Genomic DNA, 17,579 nt, shown 5'->3' with positions numbered 1-17,579 from the left:
AGTCATTTGCATATATTGAGTGAAATAAAACCTATTATTACATTTTACTTCTTTTTCCTTTTTTAATTGTAGCTAACTACAAAATTTGAAATTGCATCTGTGGCTTGCATGATATTTCTGTTGGCTAGCCCTGGTCTGGAGGAAAGAGGAAGGGTTAGGCTCTTTGACCTTATTCTTCTCAGTGTCTGTTTCATGATTGGTGTGCTCTTTTCCATACCCACAAGTGAGTTGTAACTGATCCTTGCTCGCCTTTTTAAAGAGTCTCAATGGCAGAGTTTGCACGGGAGTGTCTGCCTTCTCTCGCCCCAAACTCCGCATGTTCAAGCGTTCACTTTTCAGTTAATTACGAATGGAGCCTCTGGCCTGTGAACTGACTGATACACATTTCCCACACTTCCCAAACTCAGAAACGCCGCCTTAGAGGGATGCCCCATTGTCCTGAGCCTTATGCTGAATCATCAGACTTTTGAAACTAGGAGGCCAGAGAGTCACCCTGTCTTCCCTGTTGAACTGACTACCCCAGGCAGAAGGCTGTCAACGGTGTCGTCATCCCCTCCCTGCCTTGCGTGTGACTCAGTGTCAGAGGAGCTCTTAGCACCAAGGGATTCTCCTCTGAACCTGATTCGGAGGTGGAGAATCAACTCAGTTTAGTTGAGCAAATACTCCCTTCGTATCTTCTCATGGGCTTGATGCCGTGAGAGGCTACAGAGTGAATGAAGTAATGCCTGTCTCCCACTCCCCACCAAATTTACACGGGCACCTTTCAGTGCCAGAGGCCACCTGGGAGATCATTGCCACTGTGCTGGGGACATGTCTCACAACTTCTTGAGATTTTACAGAATCACTCATTACAGGACCATGTGTCTGTTATATGGGTCACGGGCCAACCTAGTGGGCTGGTAAATGTGGTTTCTGTCCATGGTCCCAGTCTGCATCCTGACCCATGCTGTTATCCTGTGGAGGGAGTCAAATAAATAAATTAGGACAGATCCAGTTTCTTGCAGTGTTTTGTACCTCTCTTGTTCATAGTTACCTGCTAGTATAGGTATCCTCTCTGGGTGTAGAATCTCACAGCTGAGTTTATAAGCTTCGTAAGGAAAGGTGCCCTGTCATCTCTCCATGTCTGTACAAAGCCTCGTTCAGTTCACATGCGCTTAATCAATGTGTGAATTCATTTTCGTCTGGAAAATGACTCAAAGTGCAGGGCCTGGACCAAAGATGAATCAGTGGCACCCTCTTTGCACTACAAGGACCATACAGACAGACTTAGCACAACACCTAACACTCAGTGCTTATTTTATTTTAAAAGTTCCTGGAGCACTGCAACGCTTGGTGATCATCATATACCAGGAGCCATGCCCCACTTAATACACAGCGCAAAGGGAAGGCGGAGTCTCCTTCTTCTTGAAAAAGGTCCTCCGAAAAATGAATAATCAAAAATGTGGGCACAGCTCTGCAGGCTCTAAATGTCTTTCGCTCTCCACGTGAGGCTCCATGTTGAGATGGGGGTGGCAGACTCAATAATAATCTGAGATTTTTTTTCCACTTATTATAAAAAGTTTCAATTTGACAAATAAACAGAAAGAACGGGGTAGTGAACATCCTTTGCAACCACCACGCTAGACTGAACAAATTTAACCAAAGTGAAATTTGTAGAGTATTTTAAATCATGTTAACTGGTTTAAAAGCAGAGTGCCCTAGGGTTTTTCTGTGTAACTGAAAGGTCTATGTAATAACACTCCTTCTGAAAAAGCTCTGGTGTGGCTGTGGTGCGTGTGCCAGGAATCTTGCAGCTTCCCCACATTCACAGCTTCATTTCTCCAATTTACTTCCTCAAATATTGCACCAAGGTTTATTAAGGCTTGCCTTGTCACGTTTACATTGTATTAAATGATAACTTTCCAGCAGTCTTGATACCTTGGTCTTGAGAAAAAGTCTAGGGTGTTTCATCTGTTTGTTTGCATAATTTCCTATCTGTAGAGACTTGATTATAAATACCAAATCTACCTTAGTTTTCCCCAGTTTCATGGTTAAAAACAAAACAAAACCTATTAGAGTGTTATCATTATTTAGTAATTTCTTCTGAAAGGCTATCCTTAGCTTGCTCAGTCCTTGTGTTTTCATTTTCCCTGAAGTATTTAATTTCTCAACTCTAGGAGTCTTAAGTTCTGCCCATAGCAGGTGTCAATCAGAGCTTGCTTGTAAACATCAGTGTGGTGGTCGTGTGGGTTCGGCCTGATGAGACCCGGTCCTTCTCAGGAACAAACAAAAGCAGGCTCCCCAGTCAATAAATGATGTGTAATTACAAAAGTGTATTGAGCCTCCCTGGGAGGATTTTTTTTTCTCCCCTAAGACAGATGAAACTTGAGTGTGTAGAGAGAAAGAAGGAAAAGATGTTGGGGTTAGTGAAATACCTAGAACCCCCACCCAAACTCTGCCCCCCTTCATTTCCACTGTTTGTGACAGCCACGTAGATCCCTTTCTCCTAGAGACCCCACTCACTGAGAATAAAAGAAACTTCTTTGAACTCTTACCATCTGCCAGACAGTGTGCAAAGTCCTTTCTACGAGTTATCTCATTTGATGTTCACAATCCCATTTTATGAACTATGGAAACAGGCTAAGTTCCTTACCCAGTCACATAGGGCAAAATCAATACCTTTCATTCATTTCAGTTTTCTGAAATTACCTTTAAAAAACAAATAGAAATAACACCAATAATTCCACCTCTGGAGATTACATTTCAGACTTTTTCTACATAACCACCATGATAGAAATATATAAACATAGATTTTTGTATAAATAGGATATTGACTGTGCCATTTGTAAACTGATTTTTCATTTAAAATATATCATGGTTTTCTGCTCTATGTTAATAAGTATATCTTACATTATTTACCCTATCATTTTAATGGCTGCATAGTATTCCACATTCTAGAAAATTTTATTGTAACTCCTGTTGATGGGCATTTACTTCAGTTTTTCTTTTCATCTTTCTTTTTATTTTAATGTGATTTTCTGACTTAAAATGCCTCAAAGCAATGATAATCTAACACATACATTGTGTTTACCATGTGCCAGGCACTATTGTAGTCACTTTGTATAAAACTGCTTTCATAAAGATTCAATGAAAAGTTCTCCTCCCACAACCATATGAGGCAGATACTATGACTGGTTTCATTTCCCAAGTGAGGAGGCTGAGGTAGAGAGGTTAAGTGACGTGCCCAAGGTCACACACTGGGCATGGCAGAATTGGGATTCCAGCAAAAACTGTGGACTTCAAAGCCTGTGGTTTAGCCATATTACAATGCTGCCTCCTGATACCAACTCATTTCAAAAGTGTGTTTCTCAAACCCAGTGTACAGGAAACAAAAATAGAAGGCTGCTCGTTAGTTATTTAGAAATAAAAGCCTCTTTATGAGCCATGCCATGCTTTGCTATTCCGGTGTTAATGGTTGTATCCCCCAAGGCTTGTGGGCTCTCTGAGCTTCATGTTTTATAGACTCATACAAAATCATCAGCACCTCTTACCCACCCCCTGATATCTTTGTCTAACTCAGGATAAAAATTTGAACAGATTCAACCGCAGCTGGGCTGTGTTCCCAAACCCGAGGAAACAGCAGTCCCAGGAAATGGACGTGCCAGATTCCCCAGCAGGTGCTGCTAAGGCCTACAAAGCCACCTCCAGGCCTGTCAGCCCTTCATGCTTCAGTTTCAGAAGCTCTCAACCTCCCCAATACCTGCCTTTTTATTCTGCAATCCGATGCAACTCTGATAATCCTTTGCCCTTTGAATAAAACGTTCTTTACAGAAAAACCACTCCCTGGGAAGAGCCTGCCTGTCCTTAGCTCCCCTCATCTAGGTGCTAAATGGAAAACTAAAATGACCTGTATTTGGATTGTACAAAAGAGAAAACTATAATCATAATGATAATATGTCTTAGTCGCCAAGATATTATTTCACTGTGAACTTCAATTCTTTGACTGTCCGTCTCGTGCCAGCTAGCCATTTTTAGAAAAAACCCCAGGGAAAGAGGAAATTTTGGATGTCCCAGTCACCTAATAGGCTAGTCCCCTTGGGATTCCTGAGGAGGTTCGGCGCTGGGTTAATGTCACACAGGCGGACGGGCAGTTTTAAACAACCTAGATCTTCCATTTTCTGTTCGGACTATTTGTGTGGCCAGCTTCCTACCTGGAAGAGAGAGAACATTTCAGATGCTGTGTCATCTATTCCATGGCTTATCATACGCCAGTAAGACAGCACAAAAGAATTAGGAGCAAAAAAAGTTTACAAAGCATTTTCCTTTGATCGGCAGACTGATCAATAGTTCTATCGGTAATTCCTTTCCTGTCGAATTGATGGGTGCTCCTGGCATGGTCCTTGCCTAGCCACACTGGCTTCCTCTTTTATCTCCTCTCCTCTTCCTTCGGGGCCTTTGGCTGCTGTCCAGTGAGAATTACATTTTTCCCTTGTAGAAGCTCATGTCGTTTGTTTTTCTCTTCTTGGACCACGTGAACTCTTTCTTCCTAAAGTCCGGAAATCATATGTAGCCATGTCTGCTTTCTCCCTAGGGTTATAATGGGGCTTTCCCCCATCTTTCCATCAATTCCGCTTTACCAACCATTTCCGTCTTGTCCAGAAGTAGGTCAAGATAAAAAAAAAATTCCCCTTTTTACTTCTTCACCCTTTCTGTTAAGAAGGCAAACAAAAAACTTGTTAAATGCTCAAATGTTGAGTCAGAGAAATAAATCCTCTCATTACCGGCCGCAGTCAGATTACCTCTGAGTTTGGGAGTGAAGGGCACAAAACACTGGTGTCAGATAGACCGGGGCTCAAATGCTGCTCTAGGAGTGTGTTGCCAAGTGTGCGTGTAAAAATCCTAGGGCTCAGATGGGATTCTGTTCTCTCCTCCATCTTCTGTGTCCAGTCCAGCACCTGCCTGTTATTTCTGTTTTCCTGGGGCAGCTGGGGTTTTCTCTCTCCTCTCCTTTCCCCTTCCATAGGCAACGTGTGTCTTTTCATGCTCAGAATTCTCAAATCTGAACTTTCACTTCTCCCACAGGACTGCCCACACTGGACTGTTACTGCTTACTTACACGTCTGCCTTCACCACCAAACTGTAAATTCCATGAGAACAGAAACCTAATTTTTCTAACTCACTGCTGTATTCCTGTTCCTCTCACAAATAAGCCACATTATTGACAGTGGAATGAATGAATGAATTCATTCATTCATTCTTGGATTCCTACAGCTGCCTCCAGACTTCCCTCTGATGAACTTTTGCTACCACCATCAGTCTAAACTGAAATACTGCTCATGGCATTGCTCTCCTGCTCTGGAATCCACAGCTTCTTGCTGATCTTTCCAGCAGGTCTAAGCAATCAGGCTTGTGTTTCAAGGTCCCTGATTAGTTGGCCCGTCCCTACCCACTCAGCCCTCTTTCTACTACATCCTCACATGTGCCTCTGCGCCCAGGGGCCTTCCGTTCCTCTCCACTGTGGCCTTACGAATTCCTGTCCCATGTCTTAAGTGATGCGGTTGCCTCCCCTTTGGGTGTCTTTTCTTTTGCCCTCTCATTAAAACCAGCTCATCCTCGGAGACCTGGCTCAGTTCCTATGTCTATGAAGTTTTCTGAACTTTTCTCATCTATAATGGCCTCTGCTTTCTTTAATCTACTGGCTTCCAGTTTAATGCTTCATTCTATTTATGGAGGTTTTGTCTGCCCACCTGGATTATGATATCTTTGAGGACTAGAGCCATATTTTAGTCTTATGCATCCTGTTTACATTTCTACCCTGAACATACATAGTTTTTTTTTTTAACTTTAAGTAGACTATATTGAAGTGGCCTAATTAAATATCTTCTGAACAAATAGATTTTCTTACTCTGTTTTAAGCGAAATTTTTTTCTAATTCTTCAATGCATGAAGGCATATTCAACAGCTCCTTGATCCCTGCCTCTCCCTACATCATCCAACCTCCCAGTACAATATTCAGCATCTCGTATAACTGGCAAGCATGGCGGATAACCCCCAATATCAAGCTATCCATGTCAAAATGTTCTGAGGGCTGATGAGCACTCTAAGCAGAGCCTGCTGAGACGACCCACAGATTTCTATGCAAACTCAGTGAATTTGAGCCCTCATCACTGTTAATTGCCACGTAAGTCAAGGCCTGGTCCTAGGTCCCGCCTTGCGGCAACATCAGAGAGCCAACCTTTCAGGGACCAGCAGAGTAATGGGTTCATCTGCCACCGAGGTTCCTTCTGAGAAGTCAGACTAGTCCAGGATGTATACAAAAGTCGGGGCAGGTAACTTCTTGTCCCTCTTATGAGCTCCAGCCTAGATCAGTGCTTTTCAACCTCTGATATTTCTACAAGTCACATGGAGATCATCTTAAAACATAAGACAGTAGGTCTGGGGTGGAACCGGAGGTCTTGCATTTCTACCAAGCTCCCAAACAATACCGAGGCTGATGCTGCCTGTCTGTGGACCACACTTTGATTAGCAAAGACCTAGCCTACAGACACCTCCCTGTCCAGTGAACTTTAGGGAGTGAGAGTCTCAAGAAAGACTCCCAGAAACACTGACATCCATCTCAGCATCTCCTATAACAATTTGGCTAAACCTATCTTTAATTCTTTTCAAACAGCGTATCTAAGTTTTGCAACCATAAACACCAGCCAGGAGAATATATATTCCGTGCAGAAAATGATGACGCCCAGTTCACTAAAATGTTCACACTGAATATAAAAAGTAAGTTACATTGTCAAGAAACTGAATTTTAATCTTACAACTCTTTAATTATTTACTCACCATGACAAGAAAGAGCCAGGTAATGGCTTAGAAGGGATGCTATCAAACTATTTTTATATGCTGAAGTCATCTGAGATTTTACTTTCATATCTACTGGCATGGTTTATATATCTTTCCGTGTTCATCCTTTGAAGCTAAGAGGCTACCTATTCCATGTCCTTTCTGATTATGCCTTAGTGTTGTGACTTACTGACTTTAGGACTTTAAAAGTCGTCTTTAAGGAAAGGCCAGAAGTCCTACTATGTGCCATTTATTTGGTTTAATGATTTTTTTTGTTTCTTTGGTCATCAAAAAGATGAGAGTACATTTCATAGGACTTTTTGTAGATAGTTCTACAAAAAGTATCATTCTGATTCTTGCAGGTCCGCAGAGGTCTACACCTCAGCCCCCTGCAGGCGGGGCCTACCAGTAACAAAGCGGTGTTCTGCAGATAGGCGGTAGGGCTGCCTGTACAGAAGGTTACATGACAAGGGGAAAAAGGGAGTAACCAGAGGTCTTGAGTCATCCTGTATGAGACACATCCCAGAAGCACAAACTGCTTGGCATAAATGGGTACCCTATATGATGCCAACTTTGGAGAAACTTCTGGAAAGGACCCTACCACACAGCTTATGTCACGTGTTGTTCTTTACAGGGAAACCTCAAGTGCTAGCGGAAGCATCAGCAAGCCAGGCTTCTTGCTCCTCTGATGGGTACCCATTGCCATCTTGGACCTGGAAGAAGTGTTCAGACAAGTCTCCCAAGTAATAAGGACATCGGTGTCTCTTGTGTGGGAAGAACATAAAACATACGCTCTCTCCAACGTACCGAGTCTTTCTCATGAATACAGTTTAAGAAGAAATGATGCAGTGTTTAAAATGCTTGCCTTCTGAGCCAACCGCAATTCTAAGTGGTCATAGATTGTGCCTGAAAACTTACAACAGACCAATCTCTCTTAGAGTTCAGTAGAGAAGCCCTGGTATCTGTCGGTCTGTCAATCTGCGGACAGCCCCAGCTGTCTAACTTCTCTGTCTGCCATTTCTTTTCAGCTGCACTGAGGAAATCACCGAAGGAGTTTGGAATAAGAAGGCTAACAGAAAAGTATTTGGACAGTGGATATCGAGCAGTACTCTAAACATGAGTGAAGCCATCAGAGGGTTCCTGGTGAAATGCTGTGCATACAATTCTCTGGGTACATCTTGTGAAACAATCCTTTTAAACTCCCCAGGTACACACCAGGGCTGCTGTAATGCGCCACCATTAGGAATTCCCCACTAGACGGTAGCAAGCTTTTATTTGGGGGAATTTTACAGGAGAATGTAAGTTAAAGAAGGCTTTTGAGTCAGGCAAGAATCCCCGCTGAATGTGTGCTACTGTGTAGGTCAGGGGCAGGGCAGCTTCCACTTGCATTACTATGACTCATGACCCAGAGAGGTGTAAGTAGCACTATAAAATCCCAGAATACTGAATATCTACCAAAAGACCCCAATTCTAGGGAAACAGATTGAGTAATTAAGAGTCCTACTATTTTCTCTTTGGCTGCAATCCTTATTTGCGTTTAGCCCGCTGTTTAATAATTTTTAGCTGTGTTTTTTAGAAACTTCCTAAGTTAAACAGTTCTGAAGCCTGCTTGCCTACGCTGATAGTTTAGAATCACCAGCATCCCCAGACTAACTTCACACTTGTCCCATATCTTTCTGGGAGAACACAATCTTCTTTTTTCATCTGACCTGTGTATCCGGAAGGTTTAAATAGATGTACTTTCTGTAACACTATTAAATGATATTTTAAAGTGGGCTCAGAACCCCTTAAGATTTCCTATAAAAGAAACTCACCTTTTAAATGAACAATGCCTGATTTTCTGTGGGGAGTAGACTATTTAGAGGGTGCTTGTAAGGACTGCAAGGAACGGTTACTCGAGCAGAACGTGAGCGGTGGTAATGAGCGTTCTGCTATGGTATTAGGCAGGAATTTGCGTTCATTGCCCGGTGACCCTCTTCCATTGCAGGCCCCTTCCCTTTCATCCAGCACAGCATCTCCTTCTATGCGACCATTGGGCTCTGTGTTCCCTTCATTGCCGTTTTAACCATGCTAATTTGTCACAAGTACAAAAAGGTAAAGGCAAAAGTAAAAATTCATCACTGTTTCCTATTTCTGAAGAACTGCCTGTTGCTAATCAGCTCATTGTCTCATCTCTGAAGCAATTTAGGTATGAAAGTCAGCTACAGATGGTACAGGTGACCGGCTCTTTGGATAACGAGTACTTCTATGTCGATTTCAGAGAATATGAGTATGATCTCAAATGGGAGTTTCCAAGAGAAAACTTAGAATTTGGTAAGAGTGGGATGCTGCAAATGTTCCCACAGCATTTCCTTTCCTTTCCGTCCAAAAATCCTTAACACACACTCACTCATTCACTGTGTATCTTTCAGGGAAGGTACTAGGATCGGGCGCTTTTGGAAAAGTAATGAATGCAACAGCTTATGGAATTAGTAAAACAGGAGTCTCAATCCAGGTTGCAGTCAAAATGCTGAAAGGTACAGTAACGCGGAATGATGTCCACAGAGACACACCGCCCAGAGGCGAGCGGCACAGCCTCCCAGCTCCATTTTCCTCTTTTCCATCATTTTTATGGTTACCACTTGCCATGCTTCAGGGTTAAGAAAAGGAGTGAGTTTTGGGGTTAGTGTCCAAAGTTATGAATACTAAATACAAGTCATAAATAGAAAAACTTCCCTTCTTCCTCTTCACTCTTTGTTTACTTTTCCTTTTTTGGCTTCTGTACTAGAGGTAGATGTCGCGTCTGGCATTTTGACACAGACCTTGGGTGGAAGAGCAAATCTGTGTTCTCATTTTCCACGCATTGCTCCACCCACGCCCACCTGGCTCCCACGGCCAAACCCCCCCCCCCGCCCCCCGCCATTAGCATCACTCACTGAGCAAGAACCCCATTGGGTTTTGCGAAGGGGCTTGGTGACCTCCAAGGAACTAAGCCTAACAGGCATATTTCAGTCCTCATGATGCTTGAATTTTCAGCATAAACGGGCACGATCTTTGGTTTCCATGGCACCATATTCTTTTGTTTTTCCCCCTACCTTTCTGACTGCTCCACAGCCCTCGGCGGGCTCACCATCTTCTACCCAGCTTCTTACGTGGCACTCCTGAAGGCTTGCTTCTGGACTCCTTCCTTTTCACTGCACGTGTCCACAGCAGGCCCTCTCAACTACCTGTGATGACCTCCTACGTACCAATGGTTCTCACAATGGCGTCTCCTTCTGAGTGTCAGGTTATGTCTAAATGCATGGATGTCTCACAAGTCCGTCTGATTCAGCTTCTCCAAACTGAACTGTAGTCCTCCAGCCCTGGCCCACCATCAGCGCTCCCTCTCCTGGTGACTGGTTATCAAAGAACTGGTGACCAGCCATATTCTACACAACTAGGCAAACCAGAAATCTGGGACTCCTCCTTGGACCCGCCCTCATTCTGACACCCCCAAGCTCTTCCTAGCAGGTTTCCTGCTCAGCGTCCCTTGGATTCATCCTCTTCTCTCCTCTCTGGGTTGCTAATACCTAATCTCTTCTGAATGGCTGCAGTGCTGCCCATGCAGGGACCCTATATGTACCTTTACCTCCTTTTGGATTCTCTATACTGACGGCCAAGTGGTGGTTATGAAATGCAATCGTTTTTCTTTTATTTTAAATTGAAGTATAGTTGATAAGACAATATTATATTGGTTTCAGGTATACAACACAGTGATTCTATAATTCTCTACATTATTAACTGCTCACCATGATACGTGTAGTTACCATCTGTCAATCATATTTTTACTTAACATTTCCAGTTACTTTCCATCGCTCTTGAAACAGTCATCCCAGCCCGGTGGGGTTTGCCTGCCGTTCACCTGTTCAGCGATCTCAGCACATCAGCGCACTGACCGTCTTTCAGTTCCTCCGAGCACCATGCTCCCTCCCATGTCAGGGCCTTTGCACAGGCTAATCTTCCTGCTTACCCTTCCTCTTTTGCATAGTTATCTCCCATTCCTCCTTTGGAGCTCATCTGAAATATCACTTCCTCGGAGAGCTTTCTCTCACACCACAGATGAGATGGAGTTCCTGGCAGTATGCTATTTTTAGCTTTTGGTGGCTTTTTTTTTTTCATAGACTTTATCACAGTTGTTAATTACATATTTATTTAATCATTCAATTAATGTCTCATCTGCCCTGTTAGTCTGTGAGCCTCGTGAGGGCGGGGTCTGTCTCTGTCTTGATATGCTCTCTTCTTTCTTGACGTCTGCCCGTTCTGCTGCACAGTATGGAGCATTCTCCCTCCCTCCCCACTGTGAATTCACCTGGTGAACTTCTTTTTCCCCTCAAGTTTCAGCACAGACATTCGGTGTTCCCTGCCCTGCCCCTCCTAAGGCTAGATGTGGTGTCCCTCTTGTGTGACTCCACAGCACCCCTACATTCATTTGCCATGTTGCATTTATCACACTGTGTTGTAGTTGTTTATTTACTTGTCTCTCTTTTCCGGGAGACTCTAAACACCCGGAAGACCGGGGCTGTGTCTTGTCTGTCATTCATTCCTCAATGCCTGATATATTACTTAAGACACAGTAGGCATTCAGTTGCTCAACAAGTGAATGAACGAGTGAGTGAATGAAAGTCAGGTAATGGTATAAGCAAGAGCTTTGAAAAAGTTAAGCACACCATAAAATGTATCATTTTAGTCACAAAGAACAAGACATGGACACCTGAAGGCCACCAATCTCTATAAAACATGAAGGAGTGGAGGACACGAGGTACCAGTGGGTCACAGCGCACACAGTGAGGGCTCTCGCTCCCAAGCAAAGATGTTAGAAATAAGACAGACCTGAGAGTTCACTTAAGTCAGAAGAGATGGCATCAGGGCTTTGGAGAAGCCATCATAAAAGTGAGGATGTCTTCCTGGACAAAATACTGACACGTGGAAATATTGAAGCAAATTTTCATTGAATGTAAAGTTACTATGTCTATAAGAAAGAATGTTAACAGATGGGTGGGTGCCTGGTACCTGGAGACTGGAGAAGGCAGTCCAGAGACCTCACCCTTGCCTGTAGGGCCCCAGCACCCTTAGAGAGGTGCCCTGTCCACCTGGGCACATCAGCCTCAATGACATGAGACCTTTGAGTTCATCAATAACCACCCTTGTGCTATGCCTCTAAGCACAATTATGAGTACAATTTGCCAAGCTACCTAGACTATCTCCAGAGAGAGACTGCATTGGCCAACAGATACATTCCAGCCTACTTGGCAGTTATATTTCTCATTATAAATTACTGAGTGTCTTGAGAACTCGGGTGGTGGGGATTGGTCTTCTTGGACTTTCTTGCCATTGGCCCCAGTGACACATTTAGGTTCTTGACCTGAGGGCCACAGGCTTGCCAGCCACCCTTGCCGACCTCCCTATCTGGTGTCTCTTTGACTTCAACAAATCCAAGAATCAAAAAGTAATAATAAAATGTATGTTTTGCCCTTCAGAATATTAACTTCTACTGAAGGAAAATAGTGGAGGAAAATGATGTATTATTATTATTTTGTTTTGCTTTTTGAGAATCAACTTTAAAGTTTTTATTTTGGTAGGGAGAAAAATGTCCAGTAGAAAGGTACATTATCAGATGCAACTTTTATACTGCAATCTTTGACATTCTGCCATAAAACACAGGACATTATTACTCAAAACTCATGTCTTATTTCATGTATTTATTTTTATGCACATCTGCTCTGAACCAAGAAAAGTTTAATATATTAACGTAAAATACTTCTTTTACTTCAGCTTTACATTTTGCAATGCTCTTCCATTGGCAGAAAAAGCAGACAGTTCTGAAAGAGAGGCCCTCATGTCTGAACTCAAAATGATGACCCACCTGGGAAGCCATGAGAATATTGTGAATCTGCTGGGGGCATGCACTCTGTCAGGTAACCGATTCCCACCAAAAGCACCTGGTCAAAAATATTTTAGTCTGAAGACAAAGGGGACATATCTTCTTGATTTTTCCTCTTTTCTCAGTCTCAGTGTGCACCCTCAAACCCAAGTGTGATTAGACATTGGAGCCCCATGTGGGCATACGGGTCAGCGTAGAGAATGCCTTTCTGTTGGGATATGCCGCAGAATTCTGACCGAATTAGCAATAGTAACAACACTGCAAGTGCGTTTTGTGGCATGTCCCTCTGCCTACTCAGGCAGCGCTTTTCCCCCAGCTGTGAAGCTGGCCTAAATGTGTGGTGCAGAGCTGCAGAGCTTGGCCACTGCCCTGGCTGGGCCTCCTTCAAATAAGACACAGCCAAGGCAGGATTTCGAACTTTATCTTCCCAGAATTCAGTGGAGCATGTGCTTTGATTCTTGCACTTGGTCCTAGAAATACCCAACTGATGTGCCCAAGGCATATTCTCTCTGGGACAGCCAGCCTGGGACTATAAAGAAAAGAAACAGAGAAATTGAATCTCAGAGAGGATGGGGATGTATTTCTCCCTGCTTAGACAGCGAGTTGGCATGTGTATTCAGCGCTCATAGTGCAGCTGGTGTATTATTCCCAGTTACATGCTGGAGAATTCAGGCCGCCAGTGCTTATGGATGAGGCCACATGTATTACAAGGGCCGAAGTGGAAGGCGAGACGAGACTGCTTTCCAAAGGAGTTGGAGCAAAAAGCTGAAACCGAATTCAAATCCTAAGAACAGAAAGGTCAGGGCCTGTGGGCCCCACTTCCTGAGGTCTGAGACCCAAGAACCTCCAGAAGACAGCCTCCTTCCTGATATTTTTCTCTCTCAGTAAAAATTTTGGTTAGTGAAAAAAAAAAAAGAAGAGAAAGATCAGGGAAAACTGTCCTTTCCCAAAGTCAGGGGAGAAGTGCGCTCACATAGAATTCATGGTCTGCGTCACAGATGTCTGAAAAAGTGATTCCATTGTTTGTATACCTATAATTAAAATTGCCACTGTTTCAGGACCAATTTACTTGATTTTTGAATATTGTTGCTATGGTGATCTTCTCAACTATCTAAGAAGTAAAAGAGAAAAATTTCACAGGACATGGACGGAGATTTTCAAGGAGCACAATTTCAGTTTTTACCCTACTTTCCAATCACATCCAAATTCCAGGTAAGAGACTGGGTCAAGGTTTCATAATTATACCATAGAAAACACCAGGTATGATTGTTAAACACCCCCAGCTGGCGAGTCTCTATGTAATCTAGCATCACGAGGTTGGAGGGCTCCCGGACCTGGAGAGGTCACTTATGTTTGCTATCGTTGTTTCCTTATTGATCTGGAACCATGAAACCTTTCTCTTTCCTCTGGCACAGGTACTGTAGCTGGGCCAGGCTCTGTTCATCTGTGCCTAAATCACACCTAGACATATATTCCATTTTGGGAAGGTGCATTATCCATTCTTTCCAGCTTCTGGGTTAACACATAGATACTGGTAGAAAAAATGGACATTTTTTCCAAAGTCCTTGACATGTTCATGGTTAGAGTAGCTCAGATCCTGGGAGTATTGTACAAGAGAGCTCTCAACTTTTAAAAAATTTTACGTAATGTGATGGAGACAAAATAAAGTAGTGGCAGCATATATCTCTATGCTCCGTGTTGTATATTCTGCCATTCATGTGGATCCTGAGTGATTCTTGGTCCTGATGGGATCTCATTTCAGCGTGCATGAATGGGGACTTGTAGGAGTTTGACCGGGTACCTATCCTCATCCTTGGAAACTTCTTGCTAATTACGTGAACATCGAAGCTCTGTAACAGCTTTCTCTGAATGAATTCACGGCATTGTGGTGAAATCATTCCTCAATCCCCAGTGCATTGTTATTTCCCCAGTATGGGAAACCTCTCCCTTATTCTAAAGGCAGATTTGTTAGAGACTTCTGTCTTTACTGGAGGACTTTTGGAAGGCATGTTTGAGATTCCAGCCTTGTTTTCTAAACATGTAAGTTTCACCGCAGGTTTTGGCCTTCTGTCATTGGAGACAGAGACCCAGCACCTTAGAGTGTGCAGATCCCCATTCACCTTTTTGTGCCATTGCCCTTAACCGATTCATACCTGTCACACCAAGTTTCCTTTTACACTCCTTTCTCCATTCACATTGCAAAACTGAGAAAGTCCTATAATGTCATCATATTCTAGACCAGGGAGTCTATCCTAATGAGTCAGATGTTCTTATAATGGCACTCCACTGTTATTAACGACTAACGCTGATAACTTAGTGCCTTTGATTTGCTCCAGCCATTGGGGTATTCAATACACTGAAGCAACCACATTTGGAATATTTGTGGTCTGAAAGCATTAAGCCATTTTCCAAAGATATGGAAGTTATAAATTGGAATTAAACTTGTATGGTGGAATACATGGAATCATTGTCTGTGTATAATGCATACAGAGTTCCTCAGTGAAGAGTTCTATTTTATGTGCCATAAAAGCGATTTTCATTATTACCATTTATTAATTTCACAGGAAAGGGAAATGAGGTTTTCCCACTTAAAAAAAGAAGGATGGTAAAACCCTTGAAGGTCTCTGTAGAAGATCTGTGTTTCATGAGCTTTTATAGGGCAAGTGGGCTGAGTTTAGAAACAGAGGAATGAGGTGTGAATCCTAATTGTACTTATTAGCTTCGTGACTTCAGCAAATCATCTTCATCTCACCAAGTCTACTTTCTCTCTTACCAAATGTGTAGACACCCAGCTTGTGGAGTTATGGTAAGGATCGAGTAGGTCCTCTTTGAGCTGGAAAACTCCATATAGATAGTGGGGATCATGCCTATGCTAGTTAGCCTGGCCAGCTCATCATTACAGAGATGCTTTTCATGTCCACACACACACACACACACACACACACACACACACACGCACACAATGGACAAGTCAGCACTGTGCTTTTAATTAAAAAGCCCATTTAAACATGGAATTCATTTATTTGACGAATTGTATTTTTTAAAATAAAATGTCTACATGGAAGATCAGAAATAATAAAATAACTTTTTTAATAGTATGCCTGGCTCAAGAGAAGTTCAAATACAGCAGGAGTCGGATCCTATCTCAGGGTTCGGTGGGAATTCATTTCAATCTGAAGGTAATACTTTATTCTGTTTAGTAGCACTGTAAAATAGAAACGGATGCAAGAGTTCCATGTTAGCTGTTTTTTTAAAGAGTGTGTAAACGCAAAAGCATGTTTTTCTTTGCTAATGTCACCGATAGGCTCTGTGAATGCATGTTTGTTTTAAAGGTAGTTAACAGCCAACAGTTTATATAGGTAGTGAATTTTATGTCAGTGTTCGACTAATAAACACTGAGACCTGTTTTATTTGGTCAGGTTATTCTTTCAGAGTCAAAAATTAGTTGGAGCCACCCTATCACTTGGTAAGTGGAAAAGATGAGTTCTGGGAGGCCGATGGAAGTTGGGTTGACTTCCCGTTCCTTTGCTCTCTGGCTGGGTGACTTTGAGCAAGTTATGTAACCATCTGGATCACAATTTTCTCATGTGTAAAATGGGCCTAATTTCCTCATAGAACTATTAGAAGGATTAAATGGAAGAACCTTGAGTGCAGATACAGTTCATAGAATGTGGTAGGTTTATGTTAATTCCCTAAGCCACGTGCCTAGACTATCCAGTGCTAAAGTAGAGCGCCTGACACCCCGGCTAGTCAGGAGGCCGTCTCTCACCGAAGCAGCCAGAAAATGTATCCCTCTAATCCAGAGCAGTCTTCAAGCAACCCCTCGTGGGCCACTCAGCTCTCAGGATGAGCAGGTCAGTCCTGGAGCGACCAGTCCAGTGATGTGATAGCTTCACATGTGCATCTTAGCACCTCACCTCACTGTGCTTTAATAACCTCCTCAGAGAGACTTAACAAGGCAACTTCTCAGGGTTTTGGCCAACATGAGGACCAGTTCTATTTTACAGACGAAATTGAATATGAAAACCAGAAAAGACTGGAGGAGGAAGAGGACTTGAACGTGCTCACCTTTGAAGATCTCCTTTGCTTCGCATATCAAGTTGCCAAAGGAATGGAATTTCTGGAATTTAAGTCGGTAAGCTCCCTTTAAAGAAACTAATGAAAAAAACTGATAATTTTGAAAAAGAGATGTGCTGGTTTTTTCTTGTTTTTAACTTGTATCCCTTAAAGTCTGTCTCCCCCCCCACACACACACACCGTCCCTTATTAGATAATGGTTATCATATCCTTCCCAGGCTGGCCCAAGTCCCCTGAGCCTGCCAGATAGACTGTCCTCAGACATGCCTCCTCAAAGGCAGGTGTGGCAGGGCCGGCCCTTTGCACAGCCACTCCAGTTGGTCAGGCCATGCTCTGCACATGACCTCGGGGTGAGTGGGGGCTCCAATGCAGGTGCTCGGCTGGCCTGGCCAGCCGCCCTGGGCGCCTTGTCTGTTTGGCAGCCAAGCTGTGGGCTAGCAGTTAGCTGGAGGCCTGCCGCCTCTGCTGCTGTCCCCAGATCCATTAGGGCTGGGCTGGGGAGGCCATGGAGCCTGCCTAGGACCATGGTCTCCACCTCAACCTGGCATCCTTCCTTTTAACCCTGCTGTTCTCTGACATGTCAAATGTCTCCTGCCTCTAAGCAGATTAAAGCCATTCCTCTGGTGATTTTCTGTCTTTATTTTCTCCCCTTCCTTTCCCTTTCTTTATACCCCAGACTTCCTCTTTTTCCTTCAAGGCACCTCTTCTCTTTCCCCCTCTCCCCTCCACTTTCTCCCTTTGCCTCCCCTTTCTCCCCAAATCTGGAGAGGATAATTTCAACTATGTTTTT

The 17,579-nt window shown here is 43.3% G+C and overlaps 1 protein-coding gene across 3 annotated transcripts in view; it reads left to right on the top strand.

Moving 5' to 3' along the window:
- FLT3 (fms related receptor tyrosine kinase 3) overlaps positions 1 to 17,579 on the top strand; it is a 66,125-nt gene that overhangs the window by 36,445 nt on the left and 12,101 nt on the right. For 2 of the 3 annotated variants that reach the window (XM_073228588.1, XM_073228601.1), the window contains 10 exons: positions 6,650 to 6,753; positions 7,448 to 7,556; positions 7,842 to 8,020; positions 8,801 to 8,907; positions 8,994 to 9,126; positions 9,225 to 9,329; positions 12,636 to 12,746; positions 13,771 to 13,924; positions 15,809 to 15,891; positions 16,720 to 16,847. In XM_073228588.1, coding sequence (XP_073084689.1) covers positions 6,650 to 6,753; positions 7,448 to 7,556; positions 7,842 to 8,020; positions 8,801 to 8,907; positions 8,994 to 9,126; positions 9,225 to 9,329; positions 12,636 to 12,746; positions 13,771 to 13,924; positions 15,809 to 15,891; positions 16,720 to 16,847 — 1,213 coding nt within the window. The remainder of the gene's footprint in view (positions 1 to 6,649; positions 6,754 to 7,447; positions 7,557 to 7,841; positions 8,021 to 8,800; positions 8,908 to 8,993; positions 9,127 to 9,224; positions 9,330 to 12,635; positions 12,747 to 13,770; positions 13,925 to 15,808; positions 15,892 to 16,719; positions 16,848 to 17,579) is intronic. The other variant, XM_073228597.1, reaches the window with a different exon arrangement.

Source organism: Manis javanica, chromosome 1, assembly GCF_040802235.1.
Source record: "Manis javanica isolate MJ-LG chromosome 1, MJ_LKY, whole genome shotgun sequence".
Classification (NCBI taxonomy): Eukaryota; Metazoa; Chordata; class Mammalia; order Pholidota; family Manidae; genus Manis; species Manis javanica.
This window is presented reverse-complemented; position numbering and strand designations above follow the sequence as displayed.